General features: G+C 40.5%; 2 protein-coding genes across 4 annotated transcripts; one reads left to right on the top strand and one right to left on the bottom strand.

The window, feature by feature from the left end:
- The first annotated feature begins 3,137 nt into the window (after positions 1–3,137).
- On the top strand, positions 3,138–8,737 carry cdkn1d (cyclin-dependent kinase inhibitor 1D). The gene is made up of 3 exons (XM_007578305.2): positions 3,138–3,533; positions 5,725–6,209; positions 6,306–8,737. The coding sequence occupies exons 2-3, from the start codon at positions 5,729–5,731 to the stop codon at positions 6,362–6,364; spliced, it is 540 nt and encodes a 179-aa protein (XP_007578367.1). The 5' UTR covers positions 3,138–3,533; positions 5,725–5,728; the 3' UTR covers positions 6,365–8,737.
- slc37a3 (solute carrier family 37 member 3) lies at positions 7,519–17,916 on the bottom strand. Of its 3 annotated transcripts, XM_016663905.1 has the most exons (16): positions 17,867–17,916; positions 17,321–17,448; positions 16,655–16,785; positions 16,053–16,292; positions 14,787–14,901; positions 14,582–14,674; positions 14,404–14,487; positions 14,184–14,329; positions 13,863–13,959; positions 13,430–13,514; positions 13,100–13,314; positions 12,794–12,935; positions 12,610–12,711; positions 12,322–12,521; positions 11,386–11,451; positions 7,519–11,284 (listed from the first exon to the last, which is right to left on the bottom strand). In XM_016663905.1, the coding sequence occupies exons 4-16, from the start codon at positions 16,127–16,129 to the stop codon at positions 11,192–11,194; spliced, it is 1,515 nt and encodes a 504-aa protein (XP_016519391.1). In that variant the 5' UTR covers positions 16,130–16,292; positions 16,655–16,785; positions 17,321–17,448; positions 17,867–17,916; the 3' UTR covers positions 7,519–11,191. The 3 variants fall into 3 exon arrangements, with proteins under 3 accessions (XP_016519391.1, XP_007578357.1, XP_016519390.1); XM_007578295.2 differs by lacking the exon at positions 16,655–16,785; XM_016663904.1 differs by lacking the exons at positions 16,655–16,785; positions 17,867–17,916 and adding an exon at positions 17,690–17,786.
- Positions 17,917–18,002: the final 86 nt, after the last annotated feature.

Below are 18,002 nucleotides of genomic sequence, written 5' to 3'. Positions count from 1 at the left end.
ACACACACACACACACACACACACACACACACACACACACACACACACAGCTTCAGTGAGGTTGAAGTAAAACAAATACAGGTGGTCCAAAGTTCATTTGCTTGGGTAGTTCTTTATCTGCAGGACGACTGATTTCATGCATAATGTAGGAGGCGAGGCGTCATTTTATATCCTTGCAGACATTTAATAACAATTACAAACTGTGCATCTTTTACTTTAAATGTTAGAAAGCTTCTGAAATTGCTTATTTTCCTCTATTGTCACATTTCGCATCGCATTTCTGCGTCTTTGCATTGTTTGCGTTTCGTCGTGGCGCGTTAGGAAACAAGGAGCTGACGTAAACAAGCTCTGGTCTTGCGGCGAGACTCTCTGCAGCGCTTCGCTTCCGCAGCTGAAGGGCAAGAGGAACGTGGAAACCCCCACGCCGCACCTGTGAACCAAAAACCTGCTCTCTGCTGTGATCCTTTTTTTCTTCTTCTTCTTCTGCTTCTTCTTCTCCTTCCACTTCCTGCCGAGAGGAAACTGACTCACAGTACGTGTCAAGCGTCTTCCTGAGGCGAATTCAGCTCCAGATATCTGGCGGTGGCGGTTGAGGACTTTGAGTCGCACTTCTTCTCAAAACGGCTTTTTGGCAAAATGATGTCGATGAAGCAGAAACGTGGAAAGGGACTAGGAAATGTAGCTCGATTAGTTGTAAAATTTTGCCATTTGTTCTCAACAGGACTTTGACTGGGCCATTCTAACTCTTTTATCCTTTGAAGTAATGTGGGGAAACACAAGACCCACCATGACAGTTCCTACTGTTTGGAGCCGAGTCACATTGAGCTGTGTGACTGTCGTTTCTAACGAGCATGCTAATGTATTCAAAAGTGGCAAAACAATGGGCTTGATGACTGCATAGCCACATGTAACACACAGCTCAGGATTAGGGATGAAAAGAGGGGTGGAGAGGAGGGGGGGAAGCCCACCAGAAACCTACGTAGCACAGTGGAGAACAAGAGGATTAGGCATTTAATATGGAACAACAAGCTGACTGTAAATACAGGTCAAAACAGCCTCATTAGGCTGCTCCACACAGATTTGTGGAGCATTAGGAAGCAGGGGACACACATTATTTATTTTTCATGAGAGAGGCCGAAAAACCCTGAATAATAAATCGTCTTCTCAGGAGGGATTATGACCCAAAAAACAAAACATGCATTGTGTCTACTTGCTATACGAGCATAAAGTTTCTTCGGAACAACACAGAGCTCGCTGGATCTCCAGACCCTGAATAGAGTTGTCAGTTTTTCTGGGTAAAAGTGGGAGTAGAGCTGCAGAGTGAGGGGCCTTGTCTGGTCAGCGGGTCGCTCAGATGACTCAGATGGCTTTAATAGCGCATCATAACGAGCATATAGTGTGCCAGGAAAAAATAAAAAAGAAGAAAAATCTAAGGTGCTCCTGTTTTTTTTTTTTTTTTAACCAAATTATTTGTCTGGTATCATGAAAAAAAGAAAACGATGTCTGTGGAAGTATTTCCCGTCTCTTTCTTCGATACTAAAATCCAGTGAAAGCATGTCTAGTTTATATTTAAAGACATAGACATTCTGGTGCTTTGCAAAGGTGTTCTTCTTTTGTTTTGCTACAACCTCAAATTTCAGCTAATGTAAGTTCGTGTGACTGATCGGCTTCAAATATACAGTATAACAACTCTTTAATTACAGGACTCGATGCAGGTTGTTACTGCATATCTTCCCTTAAACAATAGAAATACGACCCGTTTCAGTTCACGCTCAGTTCACGTGAGGTGATTTTACCAGATAGAGGTTTTATTTACATTCATCCTGGTATCTGTGCAACTTTAATGACATTTTTTTATCGTCACTGGAGATTAAATATATATGTATATATATTATGTTTGTGTGAGTATTTGCTGTTTTTGCTGATGTTGCACAGAAATGTCCCCATTGTGTGACGGTAAAGGATATTTCTGCACCATTGTAGGATGTGCATGAGTGATTCTTTAAAACCGTATGCATGCTGAACATTTTTATTACTATTATTTAAAACCAGATTGAAAATAAACTGGTAACGAAGCCATGAAGTTAAACATTTGTTCTGTTGAAACTGCAAAAATAAATTCTGCAATGCAGCCAGTGCAACAGTATTCATCACTTTTAATTTATGTTTTGTCATAACCACAAACCTCAATGTATTATACTTAGTTTTATGTTAGACATAAAGTACTGCATGATTAGGTAGGAAGTACAACAAAATGGATATATCCATTTTGTTGTACTTATATTTATATATGTATAATTTTTTTTTTTTTATAAAAATCCAAAAAGTATGCCTTGCATTTTAAAATGCATTGAAGTACTGCACATATATAACTTTCCGATGACTGTAAAGCAATAGAAAACTTGTTCAAGACACAACTGACATAAGTTGTATGTTTTTTTTTATCAGATGCTTTGTGTTGTGCATCTGCTTCAGTTCTCATCCTATTTGTGTGGTGCTTTATGCCGCCCTGGGTGACTACCCATCAGGCCCATATCACAAACCACAACTTGCTGGGTCAAAATGCAGACCCAAAACCAATCAAGGATCAGTTTCAAGATAAGAAAACTGCCCTCAGTCTAGTCTAAGACTTATCTGTTTGGCAAAGAGGAATGGCCAAAGGTTTCATTCTGTGAATGTGTAAAGCTGGGAGACTAAGGTGGAAGGTGACGAGGTATGAATTCCTCAATCTGAACTACACTGGTTTTATTCAGACTTATTGAGGTCAGGTCAGTAGGTCAGTTGGAAAAAAAAAGTTTTCAGTAACTGTGCAGCTTGTTTCACTGCCCCTTTTTCTTTTCGCGGGAAAACTAAAATCATTTCCCCTCTTTGGGATGTGAAGGAGAGGAGAAAGTGTTCCTGCTCACGTTGCAGCTCAACGTGACTAGAGGTACGGGCGAGGAGCCAAAATCAAACGTGAATCCAGGGCTCCACGAGAATGTGTGTCACATTTGAGGAAGGAGGGAAATGGCGGCCCATGCCAAAATATTTGACCTACTTTCGGCCGCTCAGAGCGAGAGAGGGAGAGAGAGAAAGAGGAGGAGAGAAAGCAGTGAGAGCTGCAGCTAAAAGAACAAACAGACTAAAACTGGAGAGCATTTTCTCTTCACGGAGTCTTAAAGTAACGCCATATCTCCGTCTTCTCGCAGCTTAGTTTGCAAACACTTTGCGCTGCGTTTACTGACGCCGAGAATCTAGAGTTGCGCTTCACCTCGATCGGGTCTCGGCACTGAGGAAGACTGTTTTGACGGAAACCACGTGACCGTCTCCTTCTCGTAGGACGTCCCCTCCTGTCTCCTGAGTCCACAACAAACAAGTCACACAGATAAGTAGGCTAAAAGTACCCTTTCGTGGGCAGTGACTCCTGGAACTTGACAACGTGACAGTGTTTATATCCACGAGGTGTTGTCTCACAGCTCACTCCACGGGAGTCTGTGATTATTTTTTCGTCATTCGTCTTGGGAAAACTTCATATTAAGATACTCACGCTGATGGTAAGAGGAAGTTCTTATTTTTCTTGTCAACATGTGAATGTACAAGTTCATTGCGCATAAACAGGTAAACGAGTGAATTTTGATAGTCGCACGTTTCGTTTCTCCTAATCATTTTTCGACTAAAAATGCGTTGACACGCATTGTTTCCCTTTATTTTGTTTTCTTTTTATATACAAGATGAATTTGCGTGTGTTGTTCAGCAAAGTGGATGTTGACACGATGCGGAGCGTTTCTGTGTCGCATCTCATTAACCCACATCCTCTGTGAATCTAACTGCGTCACTCAGCACAGCCCGAGATTTGACCTCCCGTTATTGCAATACGTTCACCGCTACTTTTCACTGTTTCTTCAGCGTTGGCAATAAGAAAAGAAAAAGAAAAAAAAAAGGTGGATATTGGAATATATTTGCTCGTCATATTTACTTATGTTGGTTTTCCTGAGGCTCGAGAATTTTCTCACCGTTATTCTGGAAGCGGGGACACCGACCGCAGTGGAAACCTGAGCCGCACGCACACCGCGCCCACTCCACTCTCCGCAAACAACTTTCACTGCTTCACTATTAAGCCTCCAACGAGAAAAACAACTTAGAAAAAAGCGGCTTTACTTCAACTAAAAGACTTCAAACTGGCCTATATAGGCTCTTTTGGGGGTGCGGTGTTAACTTTGAGGTGTGGGTTTCCAACTGCTGTTTTTACAAATTCTGTACATTTTGTTCTGGATGTGTCAAACCACTGAAGCATCGCTTAATTCTCCTCCCACGGACCCCTCGGGGGCCCCAAATTTCTGCCTTCACACTAATGTGGTCCCTGTTTGGTATTTCTGCAGCTCACCAGTTCAAGTTAAGCTTGACAACTAAACAAGAGCAGCTTGTGCGAAGTTGGGAGTTTCCAAGGTTTACAAAAACAACTGCTCATCCAAGATGGCATAATTTATTAACTGGGGTGAAAAAAAACGTTTGGCTCACCAAAGATTCAGTTTTAACTAGTAGAATTTAGATACAATCTCAACAAAGAGAAAATCCAGATTTTTTTTTAAATTATTTTTGTCAGAGAAAGTTTTACAAATCAAAAAACTTTTCAAGAGCCTGCATAAACCAATCCAGTTCTAGTTTGATTGCTTTTTATGCTTTCATCCATTTTAGCCAAATTAAAAAAACAATCTAATTGTGAGTTATTTTCTAAAAACTGTGCAGACTTCATTCTCTCATGAAATTGTTTACAATTAACCTCCTGCCAGTGGATATTATGTATTGGAGTTCAATAATTGTACTTGCCCATCTGGAAATTATTGGAGACAGGCTGCGTTTTCATTGACCATATAGTTGCCGAAATTGGAATTACAGAAACATATCTGCTTAATGGAAACATTAATTTGAAAAAACAAAACACATTTTTTGATAAGTTTTTGTGCTAGCATGAGGTGGTTCTTCAGATGCACCGAAATTAGTTATTTCCCAAAACTACGAGGGAAACACTATTTGCAACACACGAGTCATGTGATCAACAACCAGACATTACTACTGGAGGAAAAGACAAAATATGACAGGAAGTGGTAGGAGGATGATGGCATAGCATATTTTTCAATAAATTATTGTGTAAACATGATTTTAATTTCTTATTTAATAGAAACACCAACATGCGATTGTGAAATTGTGTTTTTTTTTGACACCATAATAGAAAAAATTTTGCACACACTAGTAATGGAAACGCAGAGTGACTCAACCTGGTTGATGGCTCACCTTTCTGTCTGACTCTTGAGTAATTGAATAGGCTGCAGATACAAGTGAGCTTTGCTAACACAGAGCTGAAAACGCAGAGTTGGAGCTTCATCTAGGAATTCAGCTGCATTGCGCTAATTAACTGTGGCAGAGGAGGGAATGCAGGAAACATTCCTCATCAAAAGCCTTCATAGACCTCTCCTGTGTGACCTTTGACTGGCAGGCTCCAGAACAGGTGGAGACTCTGGCCGTTTCTGACACAGCTGGGCAGGCGCTGAACATTGTTGGAGATTTATTTGGTGTTAGTCCAGGAACCTGCTGGTGCAGTAATTGCTCAGCAGGTTCAACCACATGTGTTTCTGATCCATAAATGGGGCACATAATGCTCACTTGTGGGGGAAAATTAAGTTTACCCTTTCTTCGAGACGCAACTGAATGTATGCAGTGCTTATATTCGGCTTGTACTCCCAACAGGGATATGATGATGGCTTCTACATCAGCATCGTCCGGAGGAACCATGACGTCTGAGTCCGAGAACTCAACTCTCCAAGGCATCGACGCCTTGAAGCTGACGGTAGGGCCGGTGCGGAGAAACCTCTTTGGCCCCGTTGACCACCAGCAGCTCCAGCGGGACTTCCAGCAACTGCTCCGCATGAGTGTGGAGGTTGCCAACAAGCGCTGGAACTTTGACTTCCAGAGAGACGTGCCAGGAGAAGGTACCGACGTGGAGTGGGTGGAGCTCGGGTGCCAGGATGTGCCGGCATTTTACCGGAGCTGCTTGGTGAGGCCCGGAGTGTTGGCCAGAAAAATCACGAGGAGCACCTCAACGTCGTCGATTGAGGAGGAAGACGGCTCTCCCGTCTCTGGGAGCTCGTCCGGGGAAGAGTACCTGGAAGTGACCACTAGAGGGAGCTACCCACTTCAGCGGCTAGGAAAACGCAGACAATCTGCAATCACAGGTCAGCCTGCTGCATAAGTACATTATATGTATTTTTACTTTTGTAAAATTCACTCAACTTTTAGAAAGCATTGAAGTATATATTTTTCCCTTTCAGATTTCTTTAAGGTGAAAAAGAGGAAACTCCTGCCCACCAAAGTTTCCTCTCGGCAGTAGAAAAGTTCAGCAATCTCCACAGAAACGTCACTAAGTGGTCTCCAGCCCTCTACACTCAACATGATATAGATCATATGTACATATGTAGCAATTTATAACGGACTGTTTATAAGCTTATCCAATGTTGGGCCTTAAAACTTCAGACTCCAACACGCATTTAATTTTCAGCACAAGGAAGCTACCTTTCTTTTTATTCAGTCAAGCTCAGACTCTAGTTTTCAATGTATAAATATTTGATGTATATGTATACATACACACTGTATATTTTATATACCGTTTTATTCAGCTTCTTTTAACACTGTGAAATAATCTTAAATGCACTCATTCAGGATACTAAAACAGCAAAAGGGAGGTAGACCTCAGCCCATGACCCCTGTTTTTTTTTGCTCCAAGTCATTCCAGGTTTCTGATCCGAGCGGTTACTGCTTCAGCACACTTGGCCTTTTGGCTTCACCCAGAGCCTCTTAAAGCTGGAGTCGGAGCAGGGGTCAAAACCTCAGCCAGGGTTCAAAACGTGGCAGCACGACTGTCATTAGCTCCAGGTCAGAGGTCGGCGGGTGCAGGCTGAGCATTTTAAATGCTGTACGACAGAGACTTCCATTTTGAGTATTAAGCATTTTCTATTTATTTTTAAGATCGTTGTCCAAGATAAAAATGAAAAAACAGAATGATTACCCATTGTGCAAAACGAGGCAAAATAAAGTCTCATAACTCCCTGAACTGCAGTGCCTTGCAGAAGGATTCAACATTTTTCACTTGCGACCAAAAGTGTAAATGTATGCGACTGGGATCTGAGTGGAAAAATGATGCATTCAGAAAGTACTTAAAATAGTTAAACTGTCTAATGATATCAGTAAAACTTCAAATTCGAAATCTATGAATCCTTTTCAAGGTATTGCATTCTTTCCTCAAGAAGTCATTTAAACGTCACAGTTTAACGGCAGAATAATCTACAAAAGGCAAACTTCTAGTTTTGCTTAGTAATATTTGCACCATAGAGGCTTTTTGGCAACATGATGAGAAATCCTGTTTGCTGTGATTCAGCTTTTTGCTTGTAATATGTAGCATTTTCCACTTGTTTTTTTTACTCTTTAAGGGAACGCAGCGTTTTCCGTTTTCAGAAGTTAAACATTTTACTTCTGCTTTTTTGTTTTTTCCTTCGAAAGAGTTTTTATATGAAGAGTCCAGCTCGCCTGCTCTGTTGCAATCCAGTTCCTCGATTCTGCAAGCATGCATGCGAGGGTTTGTGACACAAGTTGTAAAAAGATCGACCAAAGCAATGGATGCGTTAGCAACTAAGAGCAACAGATCCCAAACTAGTTCACTTTAAATTGCTTAAGGGGCTTTAAAATACCAAATTACATCTGCTTCAGTTTTTCTAGAGCCTAGACTTAAAACTGCCGGCTGCAAAGTCAAATCAAATGAATTTGCAATAATTTGTCACCATTTTTTTGGCCATTTTGTTGTAAAATATCTTTAAAATCAAGATACTCCTGGAAAAAAAAAAAAAAAACAGGTTTAATGCCTCTGAAGACATCACATTAGATCACAGATACCAAGTTGTTTTGATTATGCCGCATTATATTTTATTATACTTTTTCATCTATTCCAGGTCTTGTGCCTCTTGTGATGCCATTCAAACAAAGCAGGATTAGCAGTTCTAGTGAACATTAGTGGAAAAACAAAAAACTTCACACCACTGGATTGTTTCTTCAACAGGATATTGCAGCAGTAATTAAAAAATAAATAGCCATATGCTGGATTTATCCTCTATTACTACCTCAACAAGGTTATCAAACGATACAGAGACAAAGTAAAAAGCTGAGTTTGTTTGTGTTTGGCGGCCATGAAAGCGAAGACTAAAGAGCGAGTCGTGTTCTGTTGTGGTGAAGAAGCATCAGGTAAAAGAGTCAGTGTGTCAGAACGCGGGGTGGGCGGGCGGTGGGTGGGTTTGACCGCTTTTGTTTTGCTTCGCTTTTCGTGTGACGGCTTTCCCAGAATAGATCGCTCAAGTGGAGCAGCATTGAGAGGGGAGGGGGCAAAAAAAATACAGACTGTCCTGAGAAAATGTCACACCCAGACCCCTCAGTCTCCATCAAAGGATTTTTCCATCCTTTTTGTCTAGTAGCTTAAAGATAAATCTGCCAATGTGTGCCTAGAGTTTTCAAACAGCAGGAACATAATAAGTTTATCTTTTTTCTCCTAACTACCCAGTCAGATTATTAAAAAAATATATATCTTTGCACTAAGAACTACTTTTATTGTGATCGCGGAATCTGCGGAAAACAGACACAGGGCAGCAGACTCAGCTTCAGACTGAGACTTTCAGCTTATTGTAGCCACGTTACTCCTTGTTTAAAGTCCATTAGAAAATAAAGCAATGAATCCGTTTCCAGAGGTTGCAAACTATTAATTTGCAGCTTTAGCAAAAGTGTTTATTTTATTTTGTACATGCATGAATGTAAGATATTTGTACACCATTTTGTAATAATTCTACTGTAATTTAATGCTGGTTTATGCCTCTTTGTATCACTATCTTTTTGGATAATATTTGTATTGTTGCTCTCCTGCTTTTCATAACATTTCATTTGGTTTGTTTCATCAATAAATATAAAGAGAAATCACACTGCTGTAGATCTCGCATGACTGGCTTCGAGAGAATCCAAAGAAAAGGAGGAATTTGAAGCTTTACTTGCGCCCCCTAGTGGATCCGATGCAAAACTGCGCTTGTAGCTTGAAGGCGACTTTGCATTTATTTCAAACAGAAGTAGAAGTACAGTTAAAAGATACACAAAAGAAACTAACAGAAGGGAAATTTCACACCTAATTATTTTACAATCTATTACATGTGTTTGGCTCCTCCTGTAAACAGAGTTATGGTTGAATATATAATGACCTGATATTACATATCATTAAAATGAATGCAACTAAAAAAAAAAAAAAAAAATTTAACAAAATATATCTACTTCTAGTCATGAAAAGAAGTTGGCAACTGGCAAAACTGAATATTTTGGTTGCATTGGCTGTAAAGGTTCAATTTTACAGTCAACCTAAAATAAATGTCAAGTCTATGGCACAGCCTGGAAAAGATGCAGCTCTCTTCACATTTCTTTACAGCCCTGATCAAATGATACGGAAAATGTTACAGCCAATTATTTTCTCTGCAGTAACACTGGAAAATGAATTACTTATAATTACTTTCAAAGTAATTAATTTTAAATAAGTAGTTAAGGAAACTTTTTCCCCATGTGATGCTGATGTTTGTGGAAAACAGTTTTCAACCTAATCAGAAAAAAAAAAATAATAATTTTACTGTTAGTTTCTTTCTGTTGTGGAAATTCAATTTCAAAGCTTGTCCTATATTTTTAAGCAGTCGACTGCTTTTCTACAGTTTTTATATTTAGAAAAGACTCAAATGGCCTCATTTTATGAGATCAAGACTTTTATCCTGGCAAAAATGTTAATCTAAAAAAAGAACTCATTTTTCATAATAAAGCAAGTTTTATTTTCTGGACAAACAGATTTGTTTTCTCACCAAGAATTAAAAAGGCTTAATGGGTCTTGACAAAATGTCTTTGGATTGAAAATACATAATATATATATAATTTAACCATCTATTTAAAAAAAAATGAATACTTAAATTTGAGAAGTTTCTAATTTATCAATTTTTTTATTAGGAGATGAGGCTCTTGGTCTTATATAAGATCTGTCATAAAATAGCAAAAGCCCTGATCATCTTCACCTTTCCATACCTCCAATAATTAAAAACATTGAAAACAACCAGAACTATGATAAATTAGGATGAGGACCCAAATTTATACGGAAATCTTTATTGAAATATAAAAATCGGTTTATACATTTTTCCTATTTTTCTAAAACATTTAGGCACCAAACATTGACAGAGTTTTATTAGCTGGATGCTCGAGAGGCCATGTAGCCAAATGCTAAAATTAGCTTCTGATTCTGAAAAAAGTATCGCTTTACTTCTTTTTCAAGTTTTTCCCACTCAAATTAACTCCATAAAAAAAAGACTCTAAAATTAGATCGTTTTAATCTGGGTGATTCGTTAAACAGCTTGTTGCTTTCAATACTTTTATTGGGTTTGTAAAAAGCCAATAAAAGATTTTAAGATTAGCTAAGATGGAGGGGAATATACCCAACCCTCACTGAGTCACTGCAAGTTTGTGCTACAGAACAAAAAGATAAATTTCTTTTAGGTTTTTTTTATGAGGGCTCAGGTGAATGTGGAGGCCGCTGTGAGTTTAAACCTACAAAGCAAGCCGCGCCACATTTAAAGAGTGTGAGTTAGTCACAAATTAAGAAACAGAAAATAAAAAAGTGTAAACATTTCTGAGCAAAGAAAGTGAATACAAAACGTGTCGGTGGCGTGAGCGAACGATGGAACCGGTCCCCATATTTACAGGATCATTTTTCAAACAAAGATGAAGATTAAAGTGGTTCACTGAAAAATTTTCAGACCGTTTAAATCTAAGTGCAAGATTACAAAACTACAATCACTATTCACATTCTTTTTTAACCTCAGGTCTCACGTTTACATTCCTGATTTAAGACTCGCAGCAACTGAAGTGCATAAGGAAAAAGAGAAGTATTTACATTAATTTACATTGTTAAAATATGTACACCAGTGTGGCTCAGGCCAAATCCCTCTATACTCCTCAGGCACTTCAGCTAAACCCCCCGCCCCATATTGAGCTCAGTGAAGTCTTACAGTACGTTTTAGTGTTTCTGTTCTGGCCGACTGCGAACCTTCTGGATCCTGGAACCGACCTAATGGGCAGAACCGGAGCCGGCGGTCGGGCTCTCCTCTCAGAGCTGGTGGCGCAGAGCTTGCCTCTCTCTCCACATGTCCCGCAGTTCTCTTACAAGCAACGGCGCGATGAAGACAACGCTGCCCCCTGTCTGTCATTACAAAAACAAAATTATGCACGTTAAAAAAACAAAACATGAAAAGCTGTTGAGATGAATAGTCATTTATGTGGAAACAGGGAAAATTAAGTTACCATGACGACAAAGAAGTAGAAAACACTCATCCAGCCCAGTTTGCTCTCAATTAGCGACACCAGGTACTGCAGGATTAGAAATAGAAGTGTGACCATGAGGGGTAAATATTCAAGCCGCACTTTTCAGATTTTTATTTAAAAATAAAAAGCCCATCTTTTACCATGTCCAGGTGTTTTAAATGTCAGCCAAAAAGTAACATTTTGTTTATGTGACCAGAGAATCTTCTTCCACATGGTGTGGAAATGCAGGTTTCAAATACTCAAATGTAAGACTTTTTAAGACCATTATTAACTAAATTAACCACAGGCATGACCGAAAATCGTAAAATAAAAAAATTGGATTGGCTGGAAACGGGAAATATGAACTTTGTCCAACCAACTGATGATAAACCTTAGCAAAGGTAAAGCTAGTTAGCTTGTTCATGTCTGGTAACTATCTGCTAATATCTCCATAGCTACCTTACCAGCTAGCAAGATAGATAAGGGTACATCAGCCAATAATTTACTCTTGCTAATGTAAGTTAATGCAACCTTGCTAGCCAAGTAGCAAGGTAACTACTTTACTTACTACTAGCTAAGTAGCTAGCAGGATTGCATTAGCAGCCAGCTACCAATAGCCACAACCGTGCAAGACTCAAATTTTTGCTCAATAGTAAAGTTCTGTCAGAAAAAAGAAAAATAGACTATGGGATTTTATAGTCTGCCACAACAAAATTTAAGACCTGTGATTAACATTTATTCTTAATTTAATACTTTTTAAGACTGTAATTTTAGATACATTAATTTAACATTTTTTTAAAGGAAGAGTGAATTTTCTCCAAATCTCTTGATAAAATGCCCGTCTAAGTGCAACACTGGCATTTTAAAAGCATTTGTTAGGTTAATCCTCCAGGACTGGCCTTGGTGATTTTTCTCCCAGTCCTCATTCCGGCTCACCTGTCCTACAGCAGCTCCTATACTCCCGGTTCCATCCACTATCCCAGTGACGGTTGCCAGGGCCTCCTGGCTGCCCCTCAAAATGTCCTGTCTCCCCAGATCTGCAGAAATGGCCGAGCTGATCATGTTGGACGGGCCGCCGATGAAGAAACCAGTGATCGCCAGGATCACTGCGTTGATCACCTTGTCATTAGGAGAGCCTGAGGAGTTCAGAGGGAGAACTATAAACTACGACCGGTTTTTCACATGGAAGCAGTAGTCGATACTGTGGGTGAAAAATAAACTCACGGCTGTATCCCACCAGGGAGCCCATTGCCATTACGAGGCTGAAAACCAACACAGGCGCTCTCTTCCCCATGAAGTCAGAGATCAGACCTTGAAGGGTTCCCCCTGCCACAAACGCACGACATCATGCACTCAAGTAGAAATCACGAAACCAAACCAAGCGACCGACACGAAAAGGTGTCATTACCCACGATTCCGCCAACGTCGTACCACACGGACAGCCGGTCGGCCTCGGCCTCCTTCCACCTGTAGTTGTTGCTCAGGTAGAACGGCAGCCAGAAGAAGAACGAGTAGTTGACCAGCTTCAGGCACGCGTACGCCAAGGAGTACTGCGGCGTGAGCAGAGGAGATTTACGGCATAATCAAAAGCAGAAGTCTGTTCTCTGGAGCAAGGAACTCCTTCAATCAGAGTCCAGAGTTTTCAGGACCCTTGAATGCCTGATTCAAAGCCTATTTTAGGTGAGTTTGTTTGGACCAATCAAATCAGACTCACCAGCAGGACTCCAGGAAGGCAGAACGCCTGGAAAAAGCCAATGGCGTGAGGAGGCTCGTCCTCAGGCTCCTCGGGTGGCTGATCCGTGCGGCATTGTTGGCTGTACGTCTCCACCTGCTGCTCATTCTCCTCCTCCTCGTCACTCATCAGTGGTCTGTGGCTGTCTGTGTCCGTCTCCACTGGGCTCAGTCTGGTTTCTGACTCCAAGTGCAAACCTGCCACGTAAACGCAAGCAAGTCTCATCGAAGGTGTAGTGGATACAGACATAGTTGGTCGTGGAAGACGTCAGAGTTTCTCTTCGCAATTGTTCGTGCTTCTTTCGGCTCTTACCGACTTCTTTCGGCGAGGTCAGGAGGCCAAAGAACACCACCACCCCGCCAGCAAACTGCACCACAGAAGTTACGAGGAAGGCGTACTACAAACAGGAATACCACATACTTGACGTTAGTATCTAAAGCCGGGCAGTGCTAGAGGAAGCAGACGATAATGGGGTAAAGGGATTTGGTCTCAGACTTGTTTTAAAATACTGGATTTCTAAGATTTTAAAAAACAGATGTGGGACATGTTTGCTGCACTTTAGTCACTAGAAACAAATTATATCTAGACATTTTCTCCCTTTATTCAGCACCGTACAAAGAAACTTTAGTATTTCTCAAAATACTTCGACTTTGTATTTACTTTTTTTTTTTTAAACTGTCACTAAAACTTCAAAAGTGTCAGAAGATAAAGAAACAAGCCGATACTGACGCTGTAAAAGACCAACCTCGTATCCGTACTTGAGCACACTTGAGGCCAGGAAGGCACCCAGTATGTTCCCCACCGAGGCGCAGGCACTCCACAGTCCAAACACGAAGCCGCGCCTGGAAAACACAGATTTATCAAAAACTGAATCCTTGTTCTTCGTCCTTCTATAAGTAAAGCAGCTGTAACTCAAAGACAAATCTTTAACTTGTGTTAATACCTCCTTCTGCAGAGAAAAATGAATCTAAATGAAGTCTATGTTTGAGTGTCTATGAATGGGCATCACAGTCCGTCTTCGACTACGCGTTTCAGGATGTTTAAGTGTCCACGGCTAATCACGCACCCCGCTTTGCCGAACCAGTTGCCCATGACGGCCACCACGCAGGGCCAGACGGCCGACTGTAGCAGGCCGTTCAGCACCCACAGGCTGCAGTACAGGTAGACGTTGTAGACGTGGAGCCATTCGGTCAGGGTGCCGAAGAGGAATTCCTGCAAACGCACAGGTTACGCGTCAGACGAGGGAAGACGTTTGAAGCGTTGGCCATGAGGTTGGCGACACTCACCACTATGGCGGATCCGCACAGGCCGAAGCAGAGCACGTAGCGCAGGTTGACTCTGTCCCCGATGATGCCGCTCAGATACAGACCCTGCATGTTGATCAACAAACACATGACGGTTTGAATGAAACGCCTCCTTAGGAGGGACGCGCCTCATTTTTTGCTTCGCTTTCATCCGACTCACCACCGCGTACGAGAAGAGGAAGATGGAGTCCAGAGCTCCCAAAAACAGCGTGGCCTGCTTTTCGTCAGCAAACAGGTGATTGTCCTCCCATGTCTGTACGGTCATAGGAATGGCAAAAACTTCCTGAGACACACATCTTCCCCTCGCAAAGAGCACATTTTCGTGGAAGAAAGTTAATTTGTTGCCGAGTATCGGCTGCCTGTACCTCGACCGGACAGAACGCAGGAGCGCTGTCGTTATGGGCGGACGGCGTCCACTGGGCTGAGATGCTGACCTTCACATTGCTGAAGGTCTTCCTGGATGCGTGCAGCAACACATAGCTGGGAGGAGACAGAGGAGGAACGTGACTCCGCCAAGAAGCAAGAAAAACTGCTGGTTTCATTTAGTTCAAGACGACACAAGTTTTGTACAAAGTATCTATTGGAAATCTTTACTGTCTTCGATATCTGACCTCTGCTCTGAGCAAATCTCTCCTTGTTGACCATCACTCTAACACAAACACAACGCATGTTAGAACAACCTGCAACTCGTGCACAACTCAGTCAATAAATATCCAAACTAGGTACATAACAACTCTCCATTTCCAGATAGTTGACTGAAGGTGCAATGTTATCGTTAAAACTAAAAATAACACAAAATTAGAAGAAAACGGTTTTTGTTAGAGATAAAAATACTGCTGTATTTTTTAAAGTTACTCTGCTATACATCTTTCATAATTAACTGGTATGCATGGTCGTTCATTTGAACTAAATTAACACATTTTCTTTAAATTACTTTTTTTTTTAAAAAGATTTTGCTACCCAAAAACTAAATTTATTTTCTGCCTTGCCCCTGTTATATAACAGACAAAAACCAAACTATAACTGAAACTAATAAAAACTAAACAGTCTCAAAAAAAATTTAAATACCAAAACAAATGGTTAAAACTAATAAAGAGACACAGAATTGAAAATCTGAAGTTACAACTAAAATAAAATTAAAATAACTATTCAAAGTGATTTACAACATATTTTCATTCCAAGTCATGGTTTTGTGAAAATTTCTGTTTGTCAATCCCGTAGAGTTGAAACGTTGAAGTTTGAGCCTGTAACGTGACAAAACGTGAAAAAGTTGAAGGGACGGGAAACATTTTGCAAGGCCTAAAATATTTAGGGCGACCAAACACCTGGGAAATTCTCAGAGAATGTGAAGGTGTGTCATGTTGAAGTGGAAAGGGAGCAGCTTATCTGCCATTAGGCTTAAGTTGAACTAAACAGTCAAAACTGTGAAATTGGAATGGAAAATTGGCTCAACCTAGCAGAAAAGATAAACACAAATCCATACTTGGGGCTGGAAGTTTGACCCCCAAAGAACAGCAAACGATGTGTTTAGGCTGAGCAGACAAACTTTCACTAAATTTAAAAGTCAGTTACAGTATAGTCCCTAAAAGAAAGCAATAAGCATGACATCACCATCCCATTTTCTAGATTACCTAAAGAAGGTGAGGAGGAAGACCACCAGATGATGATGGGTGTACTGTGACAGACAGCCAAAGCACGAGGGAGGCATCACAGGGGCAGCTGGAGGGGAGGAAGAGGAGGCAGAGGAGGAAGAAGGAGGTGGTGTCAGGTCAGTGGAGGTCTTTGCAGGACAGGGAGGGGGAGGCTTACATGAAGACCTCCACTACTAACTCAGATGAGACAAACGCATCACTACGGGAGGAAAGCTGTGCCTGCAGAGGAAAGAGGTCCAAATTAAATTCATTTATTGAACAAAACTCTTTATGGCAAAAAAGAAAAAAAAAAAGGAAGTAGACCTTTATTGGCACTCCTGGAAAAGATGTGGAAATAGCCATATCATTTATAGCAAAACAAAGTCATAAATTACTAACAAGTTCCAAGACAGTCTGATTAACTTTAAAAACAAGCATAAATTAAATCAGATGCCACGTTTAATTTAAAGAGGGCTGTTGTGGGTGTTGGCATTGTCATTTGTGATTTTGTTCAAAACAATTATCTAACGGAAAAATTACAGATTTTTTAACATGAACATTTCCCTGAAAGAAGCCATTGTTCTGCCTTTCAAGAGATATACCTGGTCTGAATGCTGCCCTATGTGCAGCCAAAGCCACCTATCAATGGCTCCAGTCAGGGGAGGCTGACTGACTTAAAACTGCTACACCTCCCCCAGCAGGTTCATGTTGCATCCAGAAGAGTCCCCAACTCCTAAAAAAAAAAAAAGGAAGCTTCGTCCTGATCAGCTCAGGGGATCACAGTTCTTCTTAAATATTAAAATCTTACATATTTCAGTAACTGATGCATGTATTTTCAATTGAAAGAGCTAAAATAGGTGTGCATCTACAGCAGCTTGAGCCGTTTCTTTTCAGGTTTAGAGACACCAATACGTTTTGTTTCCTCACACTGATTATGTATCACTGCGGTCGATATCAGCTTTTTGTATATCACTCAGATTTTGCTGTGCCCCCTTTCTCTTCACAGAAATAGTTTGTATCTGATAAATACGTAAGCGATAATACGTTATTTTCTGGTTGCTATATTAAAATGTACTTTTCACTTCCACACTTTTATTATTCCCACAGCTGCATTTGCCACATATGCCAGTGAGTGACATGGCACATGATCTCTTAGCTTCAGAAGCTATATAAATTGTCAGTTCCGGGTTCATTTATCATAAAAGTCTTTATAAAAAGCTACGCAATAATCACTAAGCTACGGTCAAGAAACAAACAGAAGGTCTCACCTTTCTGTAGAGGTCCTCCGAGCCCTGTTTACTCTAGATATAGCGACTGTACGTCTATGTTTACTGTGAATTTCTTTGCCACTGTTCAAAGGCACAGACCGCTGCGAAGCGTGCCACTCTACTGCCACCTGCAGGACAGGAGTGAAAATACGTTCATACACAGATCATGGTGGATGAAGAGACAGAAATCTGGTAAGCTATTTAGATAAATATTCAAGGATTCAAGAATTATTATTATTTTTGGGGTACGAAATTTGGACTCGGGTCCAAGACTAAGAAGTCTATTACACAAATATATAATATAGTATAAAGTATAAATATGCCATATCCTTAATTGATTATTGATATTATGTTGATTAGTTTATTTACAGATCAAATGCTTTTCGTTTCAGTTCTTTATTTCAGTTACATTGACATTAGGTTAAACATTCTTTCAAACAGTCGGACTGGCCATCCGTCCTGTACAGGGAGATTGTGGGTAAAACGTCAGTTTGATTCTCATTTCTATTGGCGTAATTTGAGCTTGCTAATTGTTTAAGTGCTTACCTTGACTGGATGTGTCTCCTCAGCAGGGTGGAGCAGCAAAAGAGGACAAGTGCTCCAGGTGCTGTTAAAAAGCTCCTGGAGCATACCATTACAATTAAGAGGGGTAGTACTTTGAGGGGTTATATTTAGTTAAATT

Source organism: Poecilia formosa, unplaced genomic scaffold (genome assembly GCF_000485575.1).
Source record: "Poecilia formosa unplaced genomic scaffold, Poecilia_formosa-5.1.2 Scaffold9, whole genome shotgun sequence".
NCBI classification, from domain to species: Eukaryota; Metazoa; Chordata; class Actinopteri; order Cyprinodontiformes; family Poeciliidae; genus Poecilia; species Poecilia formosa.
This window is presented reverse-complemented; position numbering and strand designations above follow the sequence as displayed.